The following is a 22,546-nucleotide window of genomic DNA, read 5'->3' on the forward strand; positions in this document are numbered from 1 at the left end:
ACGCCCCTTCCCCGCCCTCCGCCATCGGACCAGCCCACACTCTCGGTGTGTGCCTGTCACGGGGCGCTCGCCCGGCGGCAGGCGCTTTGCAGGCACACGGCAGGGCCGCGGCTCCGCGTCCAGGCAGCCCCCTCCCTCCTCGCGGCTCTGCTGTCTGTGCTCGCTCCCCCCCCCCCCCCCCGGCTCAGAGGCAGGGGGCGCCAAGGCTGCCAGCAGGAGCTGGTGTGCGGAGGCTGGCGCGGAGAGGCCGTGGTAGCCCAGACCTGTGCCGGGGCCTGGTGTCCGGCGTGGCTGCCACGTTCAGCCGCGGCTGCTGTCTGCACAGAACCGGACCACACTGTGCAGGAAGTGCTGCGTCTCCGCCTGCAGCGACTGACCGGCCGAGGCCCACCCCGCAGGAGGCAGCCGGCCTCCGACTGACCGGCCGAGGCCCACCTTGCTAGAGGACAGTCGGCTATTCCCATGGGCTGGCTCCAATCCTGGTCTCCTCCAGCCCCGCCCCCCCCCCCCACACACACACGTGTGCAGGGTCCTGTGGGACATGTGGGCACCTGAGCAGAACAAGCCAGCCCAGGTCCACTGTCACAGAGCAGGGCCTGACCCAGCACACGGGCAGGGCCCAGAAGTGGGAGTGCAGGGGGCAGAGAGGCCCCGGCAGCATGAACGCGCCGTTTCCGGGTGACCCCCACAGCACGGAGAGGCCCAGGCCCAGGGCCGGGAGGACGCAGGCACCGGCAGTCCGGGGACACGGAGGGGCGGGCAAGGGGCCGGCCGGGGCAGCGCTGGCCGGGGGCTGGGCTGGGCTGGACGCTGGCTCCCGCCATGGGTGGGGGGCTGGGACGGGCGCTGGCTCAGCCTGGGGCCCACCCGACTGTCACAAGGCAGGCGGGTGCTCGGCTAACGCAAGATCGGGGAGCTGATGATTGGGCAACTTCCTCCTGGCGTCTCTGCGGGGGCCAGGCTGGGCAGGAGGAAGACGTGGGGGGTCAGTACCCCAAGGCTGCTGGCCACAGGGGCTGAGGCGGACTTTGGGAGACCCCCTTTGTAGCCCATTTTGGTCTCCAGACCAGGCCTCCCACCCCCCAATTTCCCACTGGGGTGCCCCTTGCCCACACACCCCTACTGCCCCAGACCAGGGGGCCAGGGCGCGGGCACCCTGCTCCGGCCGCAGACAGACGAGCGGAGGCCAGGAGGTCCCCTGGCCGCCCCGGGCCAGAGAGAAGGGCCGTGCCCTGCGTGCACAGCCGGCAGCCTCGAGGACACCGTCCGGGACTCTCCCACGGGGCTCTCTCCGCGGGGCTCTACACAGGGTCGGCAGTGCCCCCGCAGGCACCCCAGGGGGGCCCTCTGCAGACCTGCCCGGGCCGGGGTCCGAGCACCGTCTGTCCCAGAGCGGCGGTGGGCACCCTCGGGGCCACTGCCCTGCCCCAGAGCCGCCATCCGGCTGCTCGGGCACAGGTGGGCACTGAGTACGGGCAGCGGCTCACGGTCCCGGGGGTCCCCATTCATGCCAGAGGGGCTCCAGGGCTGCCGGGGGCGCTGGGGGCAGCTGGGGCACTGCTGGGTCCTCTGCCACTCACAGAAACAGCAGCCTCGGCCAGACATGGACGCCACCGCTGGCCGGGGAGGGGCGGGGACATCCTCCCAGCCAGAGCAGCCCTGCAGCCCACATCTGAGAGAAAAAGGGAGACAGAGAGAGAGAGAGAGACAGCGACACAGAGACACAGAGACATACAGAGACACTGAGAGACACAGAGACAAAGACAGACAGAGACAGAGATACAGGGAGACTCAGACAGAGAGAGACAGCGACAGAGACACAGAGACATACAGAGACACTGAGAGACACAGACAGAGGGAGACAGAGACAGAGATACAGAGAGACTCAGACAGACAGAGACAGAGATACAGGGAGACTCAGAGAGACAGAGAGAGACAGAGATACAGGGAGACTCAGAGAGACAGAGAGAGAGCCAGAGATACAGGGAGACTCAGAGAGACAGAGACAGAGATACAGGGAAACTCAGAGAGAGCCAGAGATACAGGGAGACTCAAAGACAGAGAGAGCCAGAGATACAGGGAGACTCAGAGAGACAGAGAGGGGCCTGGGCACAGGGCGTCGCTGGGCCTCCATCTCAGTGTGTGTGCCTACGTGTGTGCTCGTGTCTGTGGACGCATGTGCACACGCAGGGGCATGTCTACATGGACACGTGTGTGGACCTGTGCGTCCACAGCCCTGGGCAGCCGCGGCTCCCCCGTCCAGCATGGGCACAGCCTGGCCGAGCCGTGCCTGGGGAGGGTCGGGCACAGGCGGGGGCAGGGAGACGGGCAGCACTTCCGGCCCGAGCGGGGTCTGAGCAGGAGGCTCCTGCCAAGCCGGGGCAGAGCACGGTGGGGACAGCACCCCTCCCCCATCCCTTGCCCTCCGCATGCCTTCACCTCTCCCTGCACAATGGCATGTCAGCTGAAGCCAGCACCTCCCTCCACGGCCCCTGCATGGCCTGGGGGGCCCAGAGTGCCGTCCCCCGCCCCCCCCAGAGCAGCATTCGGGTGGGGTGAGTCAGGCGACAGCGGGTGACTCAGCATGTCCTGTCCCACAGCCGTGAGAGCCACTTCCCGCCGGCCCCTGCCCTACTCTGGGCCCAGACGGCCCCCCGCGCCCACAGCACTCAGAGCTGGCCGTCCCGGGGTCCCAGCCGCCAGGAGAGGCCACAGCCGGTGCCCCTGCCCAGGGTGGGCGAGGGAGAGGCGGCCCCCAGCCCCCAGGCAGCCCCGTGCGAGCGCCCCCCGGCACAGACCCTCGCGCAGCGCAAACTCCCAACCTCAGAGAGGTTGTGGGGGGGTCAGCTCTGCGGGTGGGGTGAAGCGGAAGGGTCCGAGGCCCACAAACCGGTTCTGTCTGCTTCCACCCATCCCGCCTCCTCCCTGCGCTCCTCCCAGAGCCTGTTCCAGGAGGCGGCTGAGTGCAGCCCCGAGGGCGCCGTGGGTGAGCACCCGGCCCCCCTCCCACCGCCGGCCCCCGCCCTCCACACCCCGCGACCAAGGTGGGCTCCAGGCCCAGCAGCTAGGGGCCTGTGTGCCTTTCTGGGGGCCTCACGCCTTTCGGGGGTCTCACACCTCCCAGGGGGCCGCGTGCCTTCCCTGGGGGGGCCTCACGGCTGTCGGCCCTCACGCCTTTCCAGGGCAGCTTCCCATGGTGCTCGTCGCCCCCAGACGTCTCTGTCCCTTGAGTGAGGTGCTGGCCTCCAGGACGCATCTGTCCAGAGACCCCGAGCCCGGGGCTCACCGGCCCCCTTCGGCCGGGCCCCCCCCTGTCAGGGTCTGTGCGGCCCAGGGCCGGCCGCGGCTCCATCCTGACACGCAGGTGCCCTGGCGCCCGACCCGACGGCTGACTCACCTGCCCCGCCCGGCCGCCCGCACACGTCCACAGCACAGGTGCACACACAAGTACATGTAGCCACACGCATGCACACCTGGTCACACGCATGCACACACAGGTCCACACTGCTCCTGCACGCGTGCCGGCATCTCCCCGCCCCGTGGGCCCAGCAGGAACCCGGCTACGGCAGGGCCCTGCCCGCTTCCTGCCAGGACCCCCACGCCGGCAACACTCATGCCTCCAGCCCAAGCCCAGCTAGAGGCTTCTGGCCCTCTGTTCCTTGGACCCCGACCCCTCTGTGTGCCTGGGGGCCGCGGGGGCAGCTGCCCCTCCGGCACTGGCCGCCACCAGGGCCCGCTGGCGCCCACAGTGGGGGCCCTCAGCACCTCTCGAGCCCCCGCCTCTTCCGGCTCTGGATTTGGCCCCCAGCTGTCACTCCTGCGAGACGGCAAGACATGTGGCCACCTTGTCCCCTCCGCTCACCCACGGTGCCCCCCCAACAGCCCTGCCCATGCCCACCGGGGCTTGGGGTGACCCGAGCCACACCGACCTGTGCCCCCCAGGTGCCCCGGGGCCTGACTGCACCTCGCCCTACTGGTCCCCCGCCCCCCACGCCCCGGGCACTCGACGCCCCCGGAGATGCAGGCTGGATGCCTGAGCCCGGGGCATGTCACAACAGAAGCCCCGAGAACCGCTCCAAGGAGGTGAGGGGTCAGCCTGGGCGGGAGGTGAGCCCAGCAGGGAGAGGTCAGGGGGGCATCGGGAGCTCACACCCTTGGGGGCCCACCTCTGCACCACCTGGGGCAAGGGGTCCTCGCTCAGGGGCACCCCCACGTGGCCTGCACCCCCGCCCCCACCCCATGCCTCCTCCCCTCCTGCTTGCACCTCCCAGACCGAGTCTGGCTGGCTCAGGGCGGCAGGCTGCCCCCCATGCTCACACCCAAAGCCCCCACAGGCTCCGGGGGCTTTCTTCTTCTTTTGCTTTTTGGGTCACACCCGGTGATGCTCAGGGGTTACTCCTGGCTCTGCACTCAGGAATTACTCCTGGCAGCGCTCGGTGACCCTATGGGATGCTGGGGATTGAACTCTGGTTGTCTGCGTGCAAGGCAAACGCCCTCCCCGCTGTGCTATTGCTCCAGCCCCTCCCGGGGTTTTCTTGCCCCAGGCCCACACCTGGCCCAAAGTGTGGACGCCCAGCAGTGACCAGAGGACAATTAACCTACAGGTCCCGCCCCTCCCCCAGGGGTCAGCTCTGCTCTCGGGGAATCCCCTATGCAGAACCCAGAGAACCTGCGTTTCTGTGTCATGAGCCCAGGGGCCCCAGGGACCCCTACACGCGCTCCAAGTCAGGCCCAGCCTGGCCCACTTGCCACCTTCTAGCACTTTCCTCGCTCCACCTTGCCCCGCGCCCCCCCCTACGTCCGGCGGCTCCCACGGATGGCCAGGCCGCTGGCTGGGTTCTTGGGCAGCACAGGTGAGCGCCGGCCGGGCCAAGGGCACCCGAGGCTGGGGTGGCGGTGCCGTCCACGGGGCGCCCAGGAGCTCCGCAGAGCGCGGGGGGGGGCGGGGGGGGGCGGCTGGAGGAGCAGCCGCGCAGAGGCGTGGAGGGTCGGGCCCGGGCCGCGGGAGGGGAGGGGCTGCGCCGAGGCCCGGCCATAACCCCGCCTACGGCCCGCCCCGGCCCCGCCCCGCGCACGGACCGGCCGCCCCAGACCGCGCCTCGGCCCCGCCCCGTCCCCGCCCCGTCCCCGCCCCGCGCCGCCGGCTGCGCCCCACGTGACCCGCCCGGGCGCAAACAAGCCGGTCACCTGACCCGGCCCAAGTGCGCCGTCATCGCGGCTATAAGCGCGCGGCCTCCCGGCTCCGCTCGCCCCGACCCGCCGTCGCAGCCATGCAGCCCCCTAGCCTCCTGTTGCTGCTCGCGCTCGGCCTGCTGGCCGCGCCCGCAGCCGCCGTGCTCAGGTGAGCCCGCGCCCCGCGGGGGGCGCCGCGGGAGGGGCGCGGGCCGCGCTGTCGGCTCCGTCGGGGCGCGCGCCCCCCGCGCCGCGCCCCGAGCCCCGCGCCCCGCGCCCGGGACCCCGCCCCGCGCCCCGCGCCCCGCGCCCCGCGCCCCGCGCCCGGGACCCCGCCCCGCCTCCAGCGCGCCGGCCCTCCCCGCCCGGCTGCCCGGTGCCCGTGGCAAGTGGGTGAGGTCACGCTCTGGGCCGGCCGGCCGGGGGGCTGGCCAGGGCTTCTCGCGGCCGTGGGCGGTCGCCCCACGGGTGACGAACTCGCCCCGGGCCCCGCGCACCGCGCTTGCGTCCGGGCCGGCACCTGTTTCCCGGTGGCTGGGCGGGGCGCGCTCCCCGCGGGACCGGGCGGCCCACGGGCTCTTAGGCAAGAGCCGCCCTCGGCATGCCAGCGGCCAGCACCTGCCGGCAGGGCCGGCTCCGGGCGGACGCTGCCCAGGTGCGCCCGGGGCCAGTGGGATGTTGAGGAAGGCAGACCCAGAAAGGCCAACCCTCACCTACCTGGTGACGGGCAGCACCCGAGACCAGGCACTGCTTGCCACGGTGCCAGATGGTGGTCCCAGAGGGCTTCTCAGAGGAGGTGGCGGGATGTGCAACCATCTGGGGTGCAAAGTGACAGACCCCACAGGACTGGGCAGTGATGGGCTTTGGGCCGGGGTCGCAGACCCGCCAGTATGGCCCTGGGTGGGGAGTACGCCCGGGAGGGCCGGGCTTGGGAGCAGCCGGTCTCTGCCCCCCGCTCACCAGCCTACCCCCTCCCCGCAGAATCCCCCTGCACAAGTTCAAGTCCATCCGCCGGACCTTGTCGGAGGTCGCGGGGCCGGTGGAAAACCTGCTGGCCAAGGGCCCGCTGACCAAGTACACGCAGGAGAGCCCAGCAGTGGGCGGGAGTCCGGTCCCCGAGATGCTCCGGAACTACATGGACGTGAGTAGCACCCGGGCTTGGCTGCCCGCCTGAGGTGGGGACGGTGGCCTCCCCGCCCCTCTCTGCCTCTTCCGCCAGCAGCTACCCCCGGGGTGCGCTGGAGCATCCTGGGCGCCGTGGCCGTGGGTCTCGGGCAGCCCCTCCCCGGCCCCTGGGCCTCCTGGGGGCATTTCCTCTGCTCCTGGCCGGAGACTTGGCCGTGCCAGGAAGCTGGCCCCGAGGGCCGCATGTGACTGCCCGGTGGAGTGGCTGGCCGCCTCCTTCCCCCCACACACACTGGGAGACTTGCTGAGTCATCCCAGACCCCGTCTAACCCGGTCGGTTACTTCTGTTCACGCGTGACTCAGCGGCCACCCCACCGGGCTCCCGGGAGGCAAGTGGCCGTAGAGCTGCTGGCCGGGGCCTCGGGCTGGAGGCTGCGTGACCCCAGTCACCCACACTCCCGGCCTGTGGGAGGCCCCTGCCGAGGGCATCCCGAGGGCTCCACGGCACCAGCTCGTGCCGACGGGAAACTGAGGCCCACGCTCCGAAGGCAGGGCCAGGGAGTGGCCAGCACCGCCCAGCCCCAGGGCACACGCCTCTCCTCAGCCGTTGGGCCCTCCAGGCTCTGCCCACCCATTGCAGGGGTGTTCTCACATTCCTGGGGCTGGGGGCTGCAAATCATCCCCCCGCCCAGCCCCAGTTTCATCTCCCCAGCCTCTCGGGGCACCAGGCAGGAGTGGGGGGGCGAGCTTGGAGGCAGCCCGGGGGCCCAGGCCTGACCGTGCCGCCCACAGGCCCAGTACTATGGCGAGATCGGCATCGGGACGCCCCCGCAGTGCTTCACCGTCGTGTTCGACACAGGCTCCTCCAACCTGTGGGTGCCCTCCGTCAAGTGCCAGCTGCTGGACATCGCCTGCTGTGAGTCAGGGCCCGAGGGGCGGAGGGTGGGCAGCAGGCGACAGGCAGGGCCCCAGGCTGCGGCGTGGGGGGCGTTGTGCTGAGATCACTCACCCCGCAGGAGGGTCGAGTGCTCGTCTCTGCACACAGGGGTGCAGAGAGATGGGCATGAGCTAAGCTGTGCTCACTCGCAGTGGGAGCAGGTGTGTGCTGGGCTATGTCCCTGCAGGGGGGAAGGAGGAGGGCATGTACTGAGCCATGTCCCCGCAGGGAGGAGGGGGCAGGCGTGTATTGAGCTGTGACCCGCAGGGGTGAGGGGGGCAGGTGTGTACTGAGCTGTGTCCCTGCGGGGGGAGGCAGATGTATACGGAGCGTGTCCCCACAAGGGTGAGGGGGGGTGGGCGTGTTCTGAGCCATGTCCCCGCAGGGGTGAGGGGGGCGGGTGTGTACTGAGCCGTGTCCCCGCAGGGCTGCATCATAAGTACAACAGCGCAAAGTCGAGCACATACGTGAAGAACGGCACCGCCTTCGACATCCACTACGGCTCGGGCAGCCTGTCGGGCTACCTCAGCCAGGACACCGTGTCGGTACGGGGCCTGGGAGGCGGGGGAGGCCGCAGGAAGGACCCTCCCCAGCGGGCCACCGCCTGTCCCCCTACCCCGAAGCTGTGTGGCCTGAGACGGCGTCCTGCCCTCCCGCCCCTTCCTCTCGCCTTCCCTGCGGGCCGCCCCCCTGCTGTCCTCACGGCCCTGAGCTGACCCCCTGCCCCCAGGTGCCCTGTAACTCTGGCATCCAAGTGGCGCGGCAGCTCTTCGGGGAGGCCACCAAGCAGCCTGGCGTCACCTTCATCGCGGCCAAGTTCGACGGCATCCTGGGCATGGCCTACCCGCGCATCTCCGTCAACAACGTGCCCCCCGTGTTCGACAACCTCATGCAGCAGAAGCTGGTGGACAAGAACATCTTCTCCTTCTACCTGAACAGGTGGGCCGGCCGCGCTGGGTGCCCGGCAGAGGCGACCCCCCAGAGGAGCCCGCCCGGAGGGCTCGGACTTTGCATGGCTGCGTGGGGCCCCCGGGCCTGGGTCACGGGACCCCTGGAATTACAGGCAGCCCTCTTGTGGGAGGTTTCACACGCTCAAACATGTATGTGCACACACGTGCGGTTTGCACACGGGGCCGCGTCTGTACCTGTCTGTGGTGCTCCGGGAGAGGCCCAGGGCCCGCCTCAGCCCCAGGCTCGTTCCCTGGCTCCTGCCCCGCGGCCTTATCAGAGCGGGCAGCGCCTGGCTTTCCCGTCGGTGTTACTGGGGGGCTTATCTGGGCCCAGTAGGCCCTTGGGTGCCCGCCATGTGTTGTGGAGGGGGACGGAGGGCACAGCCAAGGAGTGGAACCTGCCCCCTGTCCACCTCGAGGGCAGGGACACCCCTGACCTGGGGGCACCGTGGTGGCCACTTGACAGCGCTGACCCTCGGAGGAGGGGGTAGTGAGCAGCCCCTCCCTTCGCGGGCCCTTCCCGGCCCTACTCCTCGCAGGGGTCCCAGCCACGTGCCTGCTCTGGGGGATACTGCCGTGGGTGGCCGCAGCACCTGACCCGCCCATGTCCTCACAGGGACCCCACGGCGCAGCCTGGAGGGGAGCTGATGCTGGGGGGCATCGACTCCAAGTACTTCAAGGGCAGCATGACCTACCACAACGTCACCCGCCAGGCCTACTGGCAGGTGCACATGGACCAGTGAGTTGGCGGGGCTGGGTGGAGTGGGCGGGGCCCTGGAGTGGGCAGGGCTGGGTGGAGTGGGCGGGGCCGGTGTCCTGTGGCCGTCTTCGGGCCCCACTTGCCCGCCCCTGCCGCCTGTCCCCCAGCCGTTCAGAGCCCCCCTTAAGGAGGGCTGTGGCATGAACAGAGCTGGGCCCAGATGGCCCATGGGCCATGTGCACCCTGATGGCCATTTCTTCCCGCAGGATTGACGTGGGCAATGGCCTGACTCTGTGCAAGGGGGGCTGCGAGGCCATCGTGGACACAGGCACGTCCCTCCTGGTGGGCCCCGTGGACGAGGTCAAGGAGCTGCAGAAGGCCATCGGGGCGGTGCCCCTCATCCAAGGGGAGGTGAGCGAGCGGGCGGGCGGGCGCCGGGGAGGAGGGGAGCAGGGGCTCGCGTGCCCGTCCTGTCCCGTGCCCTCACGCTGCGGCTCTCCCTGCAGTACATCATCCCCTGTGAGAAGCTGCCAGACCTGCCGACCGTCTCTCTCACGCTGGGCGGCAAAGAGTACAGCCTGTCGCCCCACGACTACACGCTGCAGGTGCTGACGCTGGCGGGCTGTGCCCCGTGGGGTCTCTCGGGGGCGGGGTCTCCAGGGGCGGGCTGTGTCCTGCGGGGTCTCCGGGGACAGGCTGTGTCCTGCGGGGTCTCCGGGGGTGGGCTCTGCCCCGCGGGGTCTCCCGGAGCGGGCTCTGCCCCGAGGGGTGTCCCAGGGGTGGGCTGTGCCCACAGGGTCTCCCGGGGCGGGCTGTGCCCCACCGGGTCTCTGGGTCGGGCTGTGTCCCGTGGGGTCTCCAGGGGCGGGGTCTCCCGGGGCGGGCTGTGCCCCTCGGGGTCTGTCCTGACCGCCAGTGCTGGCCCTGCCCTCACAGGTGTCCCAGGGCGGGAAGACCATCTGCCTGAGCGGCTTCATGGGCATGGACATCCCGCCGCCCGCCGGGCCCCTCTGGATCCTGGGCGACGTCTTCATCGGCCGCTACTACACCGTCTTCGACCGGGAACAGAACCGCGTGGGCCTGGCGGAGGCCGTGAGGCTGTAGGGGCTGCGGCGCCCACACTCACACAGACACACTCACTGGCACGGCTCCGGGTGCGCCGCCGGCTGGCTGCAGAGGGCCAGGCCCTGGAGCCACAGAGACTGGCGTGCCCGCTGGTCACTCCCTGGTCACCATCTCCGCGTGCACCACAGCCCAGTGGCCGCCCCGCTTCTCAGCCCTGTCCCCTCTGATCTGGCCACTGGGCCCCTTCTCAACAGCCCCCTGTGCCCGGCTGTGCAGGCCAGGGGCGGGGCAGCTCAATTCTGGGGTCATCTGCTGGGGGTGGGGGGTCACCCTCTCCGTGGCTGCCTGCTGTGCAGTGGTCAGAGCCAGATTGATTGAGAAATACAGCCTCGGGCCTGTCTCCGTGCGTGTGCTTGGTGGGTGTTCCCGCTCCTTGCCTGTGACGTTGGGGAACTCGACCTGGACGTGGGACCCAGCCCCTTCCCTGTGACACAGGCCCCCTGCCTGTCCGTGCACCCCGTGCTCTCCACCCTGTAGGAGACCCCAGCCCCACCCACCCCATAGTGGGACCCCAACCCATCCACCCCACAGGTGGGACCCCAGCCCACCCACCCCACAAGTGGGACCCCAAGCTCATCCACCCCACAGGTGGAACTCCAGCCCCATCCACCCCACAGGTGGAACTCCAGCCCCACCCACCCACAGTGGGACCCCAGCCCTATCCTCGCCATAATGGGCACCCAGCCCCACCCACCCCACAGGTGGGACCCCAAGCCCATCCACCCCATAGTGGGACCCCAGCCCCACCCACCCCATAGTGAGACTCCAGCCCCACCCATCCTACAGGTGGGACCCCAGCCCTATCCTCCCCATAATGGGCACTCAGCCCCACCCATGGGTCTCTGGGGCATCCAGGGGGGGCGTGGCCGAAGGCCAAGGGACCTTGTGTCACCCACATTCACACCCTAAGTTTGGTAAACCCGCTGCCTTCCTGGAATCCCTGCCTGGGGGGACCCCCAGTGAGCCCGTGTGCAGCCGGGGCGGGGCAGGGGTGCCCCAAGGCAGCTGTGCGGGGGGTCTGTGGAACAAGGGCGCTGAGCACTGGGCCTGGGCACTGTGCTGTCCTCGGTATGGGGGGGTGTGGGCGGGGCATGGATATAGACAAGGGGTCCGCTGCTGTGGCCAGAGCTGCATCAAGGCCAGAGGTCACAGCTGCACCCCTGCTTGCCCCAGGCTAAAGTCTGCGGGGTTTCTGCCAACCCCCCCATTACGCATCCCTACTCGGCTTGGGGGTGCTCTGCCCCCTTCAGGCCAAGGGCACGGCCAGAGCCCCCGTTCCCGAGTCCGCACACAGCCGGGCCTTCCTGTCCGCAGCCAGAGGGCTTCTTGGGGCTGCCACGATCTCCCCCCACTGACTGGTCACCGCCTGTGCCCCTGGCCAGTCCCCTCACCCCTCGGCAGGCTGGCTGAGGCCTCACAGGTGGACCCCAGTAGCGGTGTGGTGAGGGACCAGGACACCCTTGACCTGCTGCAGCCCCCACCAAGCAGCTGGGCATGGATGGGGGCTGTGAGTGGAGGTGTAGAGGGGAGGGGAGTGGGGAGAGGGGAGAGGGAGGTCTGCAGACTAAGGACTGCACCTCGGGGACCTGGAAGGTCGCAGGAGGTCAGCCCCGATCTCCCATCCCAGCCCTGGAAAGGGCCTGACCGCAGTGGAGGTCGGGGCAGTTCCCCCCCACATCAGGGGCGCTGAGACGCCCGGGGGGGGGGGGGCCGGTGCTCCGTGGGGGACAGGCAGAGCGGCCGCGCTGGTGGAGGTCTGGGGGTCGGCGCGGGGCGAGGGGAGTGGGACTCGGGCGCGGGGTGCGGGGCGCGGGACTCGGGTGAGGGGCGCGGGGTGCGGGGTGCGGTGCGGGGTGGCGTCCGTCCTGCGGGAGCGGCGGGGAGCGAGGGCGCTCTCGGGTCCACCCCCTGGGCGTGCGGCGGCGGCGGCGGCGGCGGCGGTGGCAGCGGCGTGAGTCAGGCCTGGCGCTAGGCGGGCAGCGCGGGCCGGGCGGGCAGCAGGACAGCGCCAGCCCCGCGCCCCGCACCGAGGCTGTGCGGCTGGACGCGGAGCGGCGGGCGCGGGGTCGGGCCGCACGCGCGGGAGTCGCCAGCAGGTGAGGGCACGGGGCGGGTGGTCGGGTGCGGGGAGGGGGTCCGGTCGCACGCGCGGAGTTGCCAGAAGGTGAGGGCGCGGGGTCGGGGCGCGGGACGGGGTCGGGGCGCGGGTGCGGGCGCGGGGCGCGAGTCAGCGGGGGCGGGGCGCGGGACGGGGCCGGGGCGCGGGACGGGGTCGGGGGGCGGGACAGGAGCGGGGCGCTGGGCGCGGGTCGGGGCGCGGGTCGGTGGGGCCGCGTGTGCGTCCGGCGCGGTCGCGGTACGTGTGCGCGGCGCGGGGTCGCGGGGCCCGGCGGGCGCTGGGGGCGGGGAGGCGGCGCGGTCGCGCTGGCCCTGGCGCGGTGTCCGCGCTGCGGGGACACGGCGGCGCCGGCGGCCGCCCCTCCCCCGAGCCACTGCGGCTCGGCGCCGCTGGCCGCCCTCTGCGCTGTGGGGCGTCGCGGGCGCGCAGGTGGCCGGGGAGGACCCGGGGGTCCCGCGGGCCCGTCGATGGCGCGCGGGGGGCGAGGTAGGACCCGGCCGCTCCTCCCCGCAGGCCCGGGGCGCCGGCCAGTGCCCGGCCGCGCCGGGAGCCCGGAGCAGCACCACGGACGGCGCCCAGGAAGCGCGCGCGCCCCTGGACGGGGCCTTCTGGCTCCCCCGGGCCCCCGCGGGCGCGCCGCAGGGCTGCTTCGCCTGCGTGTCCAAGCCCCCCGCGCTGCAGCCCCCCGCCGCCGCCCCCGAGCCCGCCGCCTCCCCGCCCATGGCGCCCACGCTCTTCCCCATGGAGCCCAAGAGCAGCCGCACGGACAGCGCGCGCGCGGGGGCCCCGCCGGCCTGCAAGCACCTGGCCGAGAAGAAGACCATGACCAACCCCACGACGGTCATCGAGGTGTACCCCGACACCACCGAGGTCAACGACTACTACCTGTGGTCCATCTTCAACTTCGTCTACCTCAACTTCTGCTGCCTGGGCTTCATCGCCCTGGCCTACTCGCTCAAGGTGAGTGCCGGGGGGCTGCTCGGAGGGGGTGCTCGGAGGGAACTGCCTGGGACCTGGGGGACGCTGGGAGGCTGGGGGCCTGAACGGAGGGGATGCGGGGCCTGAACGGAGGGGATGCGGGGGCTGCACGGAGGGGTGTGGGGGCTGCTCGGAGGCTGGGGGCTGCTCGGAGGCTGGGAGGCTGCACGGAGGGGGCGCGGGGGTTGCACAGAGGCCAGGGGCTGGGGGTCGGCACTGTGCAGCAGAGACGCCGCCTTCCCGCGGAGGCTGGGGGGCCTTCCAAGGGCTCCCCAGGGACTCCCAGGGTCCTGGGGGTCAGCGCCCCGCACGGACCTAGAGAAGTGGGGCCTGCCCCTGCTGCCCGGAGGAGGGGTCGGGGCCAGGGTCTCTGGAGAGCCCGGCCCGGAGCAGGCTCTGGGAAGGGCGGGGGATGCCCCCCGTGTGGAGGGCAGCAGATGGGGCAGGCCAGAGCCAGGCACCAGCCAAGACCGGGCAGCCCAGGCTGCTGTGGAGCAGCCAGCACCCCACTCGCACACATGTGTGTACGCATGACACTGGTGGATGTGTCTGCACATGTGTGGGGGCGGCATGTGTGTACAGGTATGATGACACGTGTTGTACACATATGTTTATGTGCAGTGTGTGTGGGGGTACATGGGCACGTTTAGTTCACATGTGTGTGGTGCAGACATGTGTGTCCAGGTGTGTGTATAGAAGAGGTATGCACATGTGTTCAAGACTGTGAATGTGTATCACTTGGATGCGTGTGTAAGTGGTCTGTAGTGCATGTAGTGTGCTGTGCCTGAGCGTGGTCTGTGAAGGTATGAATGTGCGCATCAGCGGCTGTGCACATGCATGTATGTGAGTATGAGTGTCAGTGTGTACATGCCTGTACATGTGTCTTTCAGCATGTGTGTGCGCACTCATGATTCTGAGTGTCAGCATGTATGTGCCTGACAGGCACGTGTGTGACTGTCATTGTGTGGTGCCTGTATGCACATGTGTCTGTGATAGCATGTATGTCTGTGTCTGTCTGTGTAGGTGCCTGGCTGTGCACATGTGTGTCTGTACATGTCAGCGTGTGTGTGCCTGATTATGCACACATGTGCTGGGGTGTGTATGTCTGGCTGTGTGGTGTGTACATGTCGGGTGAGTGCACATGTGACGTGTCAGCATGTGTGTGCTCCACGCAGCCACAGAGATAAGAGGCCCCAGAAGCTGGGCTGGAGGCCCGGCAGGCAGAGGGACAGTTGCTGGCCAGCTCTGGCCCCAGGTGTCCACCGCCATGCCCGACCAGTGCTGCGAACACAGGCCTCCCCGCGGCGGCTGCGGGAGCCATCTGTCAGAGAAGGTAGGTCATGGGCTTCCGAGCGACGTGCTGGGAGCCCCGGCCCTGGCCAGCACCAGGATACGTGTCCCTCTGTCCACCCAGCCGCCTCCCACACCCTCCGCAGCAGGCTCGGACACTGACTCCGGGCCGGCCCTTCACGTGCCCACGGAGCCGTGGCCACCGCAGTGTGGGGGCTGGGCCAGGGCCAGCTGTCCTCCCACCTGCTCTCCACACAGAGCCGCCCGCCCCGTCCCCTCTCAGCCCTGCCCCCTCCCGTGAGGACCAAAGGGGATGATGTGTGTCAGGCGGGCAGAGGTGAGGTCCAGGCACCCGGCCAGGGGGAAGCCGTGTTTCCGCTGGACAGGACAGAACCCGACATGCCGGGCAGCTGGTTTGGAGGGACCCTGGGCCACATGTCTGCAAGTGGGCAGCCTCGGGGACAGGTGGGGGCCAAGCAGGGGCCCAGGCACTGTGGGGGCCTGCGGGTGCAAGGCCTGTGGCCAGTGAGCAGGGAGGAGGGAGGGGCCGGGAGGGCGTCCTGCTGTAGCGTCCAGACCCACCGGCAGCACGGCAGGAGGCTGCGTGTCCAGGCGGGAGCCCTGTGTCCAGCCGGGGGGGTGTCCAGACAGGCACCCTGTGTCCAGCAGGGACCTTGGACCAGGTGGGGGTGGTGTCCAGGTCAGGAGGGTGTCCAGGCTGGGGGTGTCCAGGTGGTGGCTGTGTCCAGGGCGCGTGTCCATGCAGGGCCCCCACGGGCAGGGATGGTGGCGGGTACGGAGCAGGAGCAAGGAGGGCACAGAGCTGGCCAGGCTGGACCAGGGCTGGGAGCCGTTCCCGACAGGGTCCCGGGGAAGGTCAGGAGATGCTGGGCCCCTGGTGCCTGTGTCCAGGCTGAATGTTTAGATCTTCCCGTCTGAGTTGCACACCGTCCCCCCATGGTCACACTGCCCGTCCTCCACCCCCCATTCTCCACCCTCCACCCTCCATCTTCCCTCCTCCATCCTCCCTTCTCCCTCCTCCATCCTCCACCCTCCTCCTCCACCCTCCATCATCATCTTTCCACCCTGCCATCCGTCCACCATCTGCCCACCCTCTCGAGCCAACCATTCCTTCCTCCCCATCACATTTTTTTTTTTTTTTGCTTTTTGGGTGACACCCGGCGATGCACAGGGGTTACTCCTGGCTCTGCACTCAGGAATCACCCCTGGCGGTGCTGAGGGGACCCTATGGGATGCTGGGAATCGAACCCGGGTCGGCCGCGTGCAAGGCCCTACCCGCTGTGCTATCGCTCCGGCCCCGCTATCCTAGTCTTAAGCGCGTTTGTTGTTGTTATTCCAGTGACAGGGTTCACAAGTGTCCAGGTCACCATGGATGGTAACATTGGCACTTTTTTTTTTTGGTTGCTCGATCAGTTTATTTCATTCTCTCTCCCTCCTTCTCTCCCGGCTCTCGATCTCTCTCTGGATCTCTGGATCTGGCCCCCAACCCACTCTTACAGCCTAGTTAAATCTCTCCAGCATGAGGGGGTTGGGGTCTACACCTAGGTGTGGTCACAATCAATAGGGTAAGGTTCCTTTCCCTTAGGGGATGCTTCTCCTAGGACTTAATTCTCTTTCAGCAGGAGGATCCACCCAAGGGCAGAGTCCCATGAATGTGTTTCTCTTCTCCTCAGCCAGCAAACATATAAGAATTCATAATATTAATCATTTTGTATGGACACAATAAGAGATGCACTAAAGCTTATGGAATTGCTCTCCTGGGGCCATCTCAATCTCAGACTACAGTGCTCAGGCCAGATCAGTCTTTCCTATCCCTAGCAGGGTTCTAGTCTTATCATTACTTTTGGATTATGACAATATTTGTCTATGATCAAGCTCTTAACTTATTGTTAAGAATTAGGCACTTTGGCCAGGCCCATCTCGATGCCAGGGTAGCACATAACTCACCGCTTGCCCTGGATCCGTCCCATCCCTCGTCGGGACCCTGTTTTTAGGGTGCTAGGAACTGAGGGTAACTGAGGCTTAAGTGGAGAAAGCAGATGCCCGGCAGGGAATAATATTCAAGGCCAATTAAATCCCAAGTTACAAAAGCATAATATTGTCTTCTTGTGTCCATACAAAAAGGACATTGCTTTAAAGTAAATTATTCAAAAGGCACAAGAAGAGGAGAAAGGCAATATTAACTTATATAATATAAATTCAGTATCCTAGGAAGGTCTGACCTTACAAATTAGCAGTCAGATTAAGGGAAAGCCACGGATTAACTCTTTTGGGGAAGAGAGCATGGAGAAGTGACTATAGCTAAACAAAGGGATGGGAGAGATTCGGAAACACCTTGATGGGTGTGACTGGGGTAAGCCTAAACTCGGGGAAAAACTGGGACAAGCTACTCATGCCAAGAGGGGAGAGGACAAAGTAATGTCATCCTACATCTCCCCCTTTTCTGTTTACAAAATTACAAAAATTTGAAATAGAAAGAGGAACAATTCTAAATACAATACAATTCCAAATCACAGCACAATTCTAAATCACAATACAGTCTTATTAGTTGTACTAAGATTTCAGTCCAACCCTGGGTCCAGAGCAGTGCTTGTAGTAAAGCGTCCAATTGTCCTGCACTGTCCAGGGGTGATGAGAGTCACCAATGATAAGTCATTTAGTCCTGTTTTGAAGAAATGAAAGTGTCTGGATCAAAACTGAAGAGTTGTCCCTGTAACAGCATCAGTAGTGGTAGCAGCAATGAGTCTCAGGGGAGCAGCAATTAGAAGTCTGATACATTCAGGAAGCACTGGATCAGTCAGGGAGCACTAGAACAGGAGCATCACAACTTCTGGCAGGAGAACTTCAGCAGGGGAATACAGCCGCTCTCTGGTCTGGTTCCTCGGCAGTCCTAGGTGCAACCTAGCTTATGTTTGGAAAAAACACTTTAAAGTTATTAGAGGCTTTCGCAGTTGGGGTTTGGTCTCCATGCCTGTGGATAAAGAGACAGAGGAAAGCTCCAATACAAATGGATATCCTAGAGATGAATGAGAAGGTGCTCCTGTTAGATCATTCCTTTCTCCTTCAGGAACCTGTGAATTCCAAGGAAAGGGTAAAAGTAAAGTATTGTTAATTCAAAATATGGAGGCCTGGTCGTTGTCCAATCCACAACCTGTAAAACAGGGGTATAAGGAAAGGTCTTAATGTGACCTCATGAAATGTGTAAGGAGCTAGAGGCCTTTGCTCTAACATTGGCACTTTGGAGCGCAAAGTCACCACCAGGACACGGCACCCCCAGCCACCCACCCTCGGCCATCCGCCCCTCCTCCCACCCCAGCTTCACTCCTCCCTGTCCCGCAGTCAGAGTTCAAAGCCGCCTTCCCCAGCCAGTCCCCCTTTCTTTCCCTTTTTGTATTGAGTCAAGGTGAGATGCACAGTTACAAAGTTGTTCCGGTTGGGTTTCCGTGATACAATGTTCCAACCCGTCCCTTCCCCAGTGTCCCTGTTTGCCGCCACAGCCTGCCTCTGGGGCAGACACTTATCTCTCTGTCTCTCTCTCTCTGTCTCTGTCTCTCTCCTCCTCTCTCTGTCTCTCTGTCCTCTTCTCTCTGTCTCTCTCTTCCCCCTTTCTCTGTCTCTCTGTCCCTCCCCCCATCTGTTTCTCTGTCTCTCCCCCGTCTCTTTCTCTGTCTCTCTCTCCCCTTCTCTGTCACTATCTCTGTCTCTGTCTCTGTCTCCCCTCTGGGCAAGTTTCCTTGGCCCCGTGCGAGCGAAATGGCTCAGCTCACGTGAGGGGCAGAGGCGCGACCCCTGCCATTCCCTTCATGCTCCCCACGGATCCCCAAGGCTGAAACAGCGGGGGGGGGGAGTCTCCTCTGACCCTGCCCCCGCTGTGGCAGGCCGGGTACAGCTGCTGTGCGGTGGCACCGGGTCCCCTGATCTGCTCTGCCACGCCCGCCCCTCGAGCCTGTGTCTGTTCAGCAGTTCCCCCACTGAGGCGGGGTGTTTCGTTCAGTTTGTGGGTGACTTCGCTTCCGCCCGCGGGGGACCACCACACCCCTCCCGGGAGGGGGCTCTGCTCGCGGCCGTTTCTCTCTCTCGTCGACTCGGTTTGGTTTTGTCAGTGGGTGTCAGTCTGCTCGGCCCCATTTCCTCCCTCCTCTCACCAGCCTTCAGGCGCCTCTGCACCCCGCTCTCCCCCCTTCCTGCCACACCCCTGCTGCATCTGCACTCCCTCTCCCACCCCCAGGCGCCTCCCCCTGCGGGCTTGGCCTTGTGCGCCCGGTCCTGCTCGCAGCCCCCTCTTGCCCCCACACCCACAGCCAGACCCGAGTGTTCAGTGCTCCATCGGCTCAGCACCCCGAGCCCAGGGCCAGCGCGCACGTCTCCCCTCCCGGCCGCAGGACCCGGCCAGACACTGCCCCTTCACCCCTTCACCCCTTCCCTGGCCGCAGGTCCAGCAAGCCACAGATGGACAGGAAACGTTTGTTTGGCCCGTACCGCCACCTCCTGTCCCCTCATTCTTCCCTCACTCACTGCCCCCACCAGACACCACCCGGCAACCCCTCCCCATCCGCCCCCACCACTCACCGCTCACTCTCCAGCCCCTCCAAGCCTCACCTCTCCCCTCCGCCTCAGGCCCCTCTGCTCACCTGCCCGCCCTGCAGCCTGCCCTGCAGTCCACACCTGCTCCAGGAGGGGCCGGCTGCCCGTCCTGTCTCCTGCCCGTGGTCAGCCTCTCTGTGTCCGTCTCCTGCCCGTGGTCAGCCTCTCTGTGTCCATCACCTGCCCGTGGCCAGCCTGTCTGTGTCCATCACCTGCCCGTGGTCAGCCTGTGTCCATCTCCTGCCCGTGGCCAGCCTGTCTGTGTCCATCACCTGCCCGTGGTCAGCCTGTGTCCATCTCCTGCCCGTGGCCAGCCTCTCTGTGTCCATCACCTGCCCGTGGTCAGCCTGTGTCCATCTCCTGCCCGTGGCCAGCCTCTCTGTGTCCATCACCTGCCCGTGGTCAGCCTGTGTCCATCTCTTGCCCGTGGCCAGCCTCTCTGTGTCCATCTCCTGCCCGTGGTCAGCCTGTGTCCATCTCCTGCCCATGGCCAGCCTCTGTGTCCATCACCTGCCCGTGGTCAGCCTCTCTGTGTCCGTCTCCTGCCCGTGGTCAGCCTGTCTGTCCATCTCCTGCCCGTGGTCACTCGAGGCTGCCTGTGCCCAGAGTGTCTTTGCCCCGATGCCCCCGCCCCGTGCGTGGTCAGTGGGTGCTAGGCCCGCAGAGGCTGCGCTCAGCAGGGTCCAGGCCGGGGGCAGCTAGGACTGTGTGTGGACAGCTGGGACCCGGGCAGGGCCTGGCGCTGCGAGGGAGCAGGATGACAGTGGCTCCCACTGTCCCCTCAGCCTGCGCCCCCCAGGTCTCTCTGTCCCCAGCGTGCCCTCCCTGTGTATTCCCGGCCACAGAGGCGGGCCCCTCACAACCGCACCCCAGGGACCCTCCCTCTGTGCCACGGGCCCTTCCGCCCCGCCCCGGAGTCAGCGTGCTGAGCCCTCACGCCCGCCCTGTCACCAGTCCCGATCGGTCCCAGGGGGCTCGGCCCCGCTCCGGCGCCTTGCTCCGCCTGCCTGGGGCAGAGAGGATGACAGCCCCTGCCCGCTCTGTGCCCGCTCGCCAGCTCGGCGCCGTGTGGGGGTGTCCCCCGCGCCCCTGGCAGAGGCTGGGGTCTGGCTCACGCTCACCCTCCGCCCTCCACAGGTCCGTGACAAGAAGCTCCTGAACGACCTGAACGGGGCGGTGGAGGACGCCAAGACGGCGCGGCTGTTCAACATCACCAGCTCGGCGCTGGCGGCCTCCTGCATCCTCATCGTGCTCATCCTCCTGCGGTACCCGCTGTCCGACTACTGAGCCCCGCCGCCCCCACCCGGCAGACCTGTGATCTCAATAAAACATGTGCCAGCTCCACCGTCTCGGGGCCCCGCCAGGCTGCGGTGGGCTGGGACGCAGATGGGGTGGGGGCCACCAGGGACACCTCGGCCTCAGGGACCCCGGGCAGGGCGGGCGCTGGGGCGTGGCGCCAGCAAAGGGACAGGGAGGGGACAGGCCGGGGACAGAGCGGACAGCAGCACCCCTGAGCTCTGTGGCCAGGGCTGCAGCGGGTGGCACAGCAGAGTGGACGCGGTGGGGGTGCCCAGACAGCACCTGGAGACCACCCGGGGCTCCCTGGGGGTGGGAGGGACACAGAGCAGCCTGCCCAGGGGGCCCCTGAGGCTGAGTCCAGCTGTGGACGACCCCTGCAGTGCCAAGAAGAGGAAACTGAGTCTGGAACCTCCCTGCCCAACCCGGGGGCCTCACAGGAGGGGGCGCACCCCGACTCCCCGGGCCCAGAGGCGGCGGGAGTTGGCCCGGGGCTCACACAGGCCACATCCCTGGTGCCCAGCATGCCCTGGCCAGTCCCCTAGACGTCAGGGCGCCCACGCGCCCTCTCGGACGGTTTGCACTTGTGGGGAGCCTGGTGGGAAGGGTCTGGGGGGGTCTCTCATGACCTCCCACAATGCCCTCCTGCCCTCACTCCTGCAACCCCGCTAAACCCGCCCTGTTGGGGCCCTGGGGGTCCCACAGCCCTCACTTCCGCCCTCTCTGCTCGATGGGGGTGCAGGAACTTCCGGCCCATCCTGGCTTGGCCCTTCAGGGACTGGAGCCTCATCAACTCATCACTCAGGGACACCGCGGGGACCCAGGGACCCCAGGTCAGCGCTGCAGCCCAGCACGTGCGGAGGGCGCGGTCCAGCGGGCGCAGCTCTCCACTGGGCACCCACCGTCAGGGAGGTGGACCCCGGCAGCAGGGCCGAGGCCAGCGCCCACTGCTGGAGACACACCCTCCCCCCACATTTCCACTCACTGTCCCCCCCAGGCGTCCCTGTGGAAAGTCCCCTGGGGGCACAGTGGCTCCCATGTCACGCGGCACCCCGGGCAAGAGGGAGCCTAGTGACCAGACGGGCGGAGGGGTCAGCCATGTCCAGCAGTCCTAGGGTGGGGCTCTGCCACTCTCAGCGAAGCGGCCTGGATCCACACCACAGGGTGCCTTGAGCCCTGCAGGGGTGAGGCCCGAGCACGCCAACGGTGACCCCCAAACAAAACAAAGCTCCCTTAAACGCAGAGTCCCCAACCCCAGTCCCGGCTGCTCCCTTCATGCTCCGGCCTGTGTGTCCTCGGGGACCCCCAGCCATGACCTGGCCCCACTGCCAGCCTGGCCCCGGGACCTTCTGAAGGCTTGAGAACGCAGGGCCGACCCCTGGGGCATGGCCACTGCCGCTGACCCCCACCTGGGGCACCCCGGGAGCTGTGCTAGACGGCGCTGCAGTTCCACACGGCACCTTTCCAACCGATTTTGTCACTTCCCTCCTCGGACACATTAAAGTGCGCAGGGGTGGCCCTCGGTGAGGGCACTCGTCTCGGGCTTTCGGTCTGGGTCCCATCCCGAGAGCCCCCAGCAGGACCAGTGATGCTGTGGAGAACCGGCTCTGCTCCCCCCAGCCCCCAGCGGCGGCTGCCTGACCCCCAGCGGGCCCCCGGCCTACTTTCCCTCTAACTGTTGTGACGCTCTGCCTGTGTGGGAGCAGGCTGGCACCTCCGCACCGTCCCGGGCGTCTGCCAGGCGGCTGTGTCTGCTGTGAGTCAGGCTTGAGCGCAGGGACACGCTGAGCCTTCTTCCCGGCACTGCCGTACGCGTCTCCAAGGCTGTTTGTCTTTCCGGGGTTCAAAACAAACCGCTTGGGGCACAGGGAGATCCTCGGGCCCCAGGCCCCCTCCCCACGGCCCCGGCGAACACGGACACGCATTTAAGGAGCAGAGAGAGCACAGTGCGGGAGCTGGCCTGGAAGGCGATGGGCTCAATTCTGGCCACCCCAGAGGGTCCCAGACACGCCAGGATGATCCTGAGCACAGAGTCAGGAGTAAGCCCTGAGCACCAACGGATGTGCCCCCCCCTCCAAAAAAAAAAAATCTTTGATCTTCATCCAGTCGGGGCTGTGCAGTGACCGAGGCCACGGACGCTTTGCCGGGCATCAGCCCCTGCAGATGGGAGGCCCTGGACCCCGGTCGGCCTCCTCAGGACCCTGGGGTGCAGGCGGGTTGCATGGCGGTAGGCATGGGTAGGAAAGACT

General features: G+C 67.1%; 2 protein-coding genes across 2 annotated transcripts; both read left to right on the plus strand.

Moving 5' to 3' along the window:
• Positions 1–5,181: 5,181 nt before the first annotated feature.
• Positions 5,182–10,349, plus strand: CTSD (cathepsin D). Its single transcript, XM_055142207.1, has 9 exons — positions 5,182–5,341; positions 6,154–6,313; positions 7,090–7,213; positions 7,661–7,779; positions 7,965–8,173; positions 8,801–8,923; positions 9,151–9,295; positions 9,391–9,489; positions 9,821–10,349. The coding sequence occupies exons 1-9, from the start codon at positions 5,271–5,273 to the stop codon at positions 9,986–9,988; spliced, it is 1,218 nt and encodes a 405-aa protein (XP_054998182.1). The 5' UTR covers positions 5,182–5,270; the 3' UTR covers positions 9,989–10,349.
• A 332-nt stretch (positions 10,350–10,681) lies between these two features.
• On the plus strand, positions 10,682–20,343 carry IFITM10 (interferon induced transmembrane protein 10). Its single transcript, XM_055143838.1, has 4 exons — positions 10,682–10,710; positions 11,884–12,074; positions 12,298–13,088; positions 20,139–20,343. The coding sequence occupies exons 1-4, from the start codon at positions 10,682–10,684 to the stop codon at positions 20,286–20,288; spliced, it is 1,161 nt and encodes a 386-aa protein (XP_054999813.1). The 3' UTR covers positions 20,289–20,343.
• The last annotated feature ends 2,203 nt before the right edge of the window (positions 20,344–22,546 follow it).

Source organism: Sorex araneus, chromosome 6, assembly GCF_027595985.1.
Source record: "Sorex araneus isolate mSorAra2 chromosome 6, mSorAra2.pri, whole genome shotgun sequence".
NCBI classification, from domain to species: Eukaryota; Metazoa; Chordata; class Mammalia; order Eulipotyphla; family Soricidae; genus Sorex; species Sorex araneus.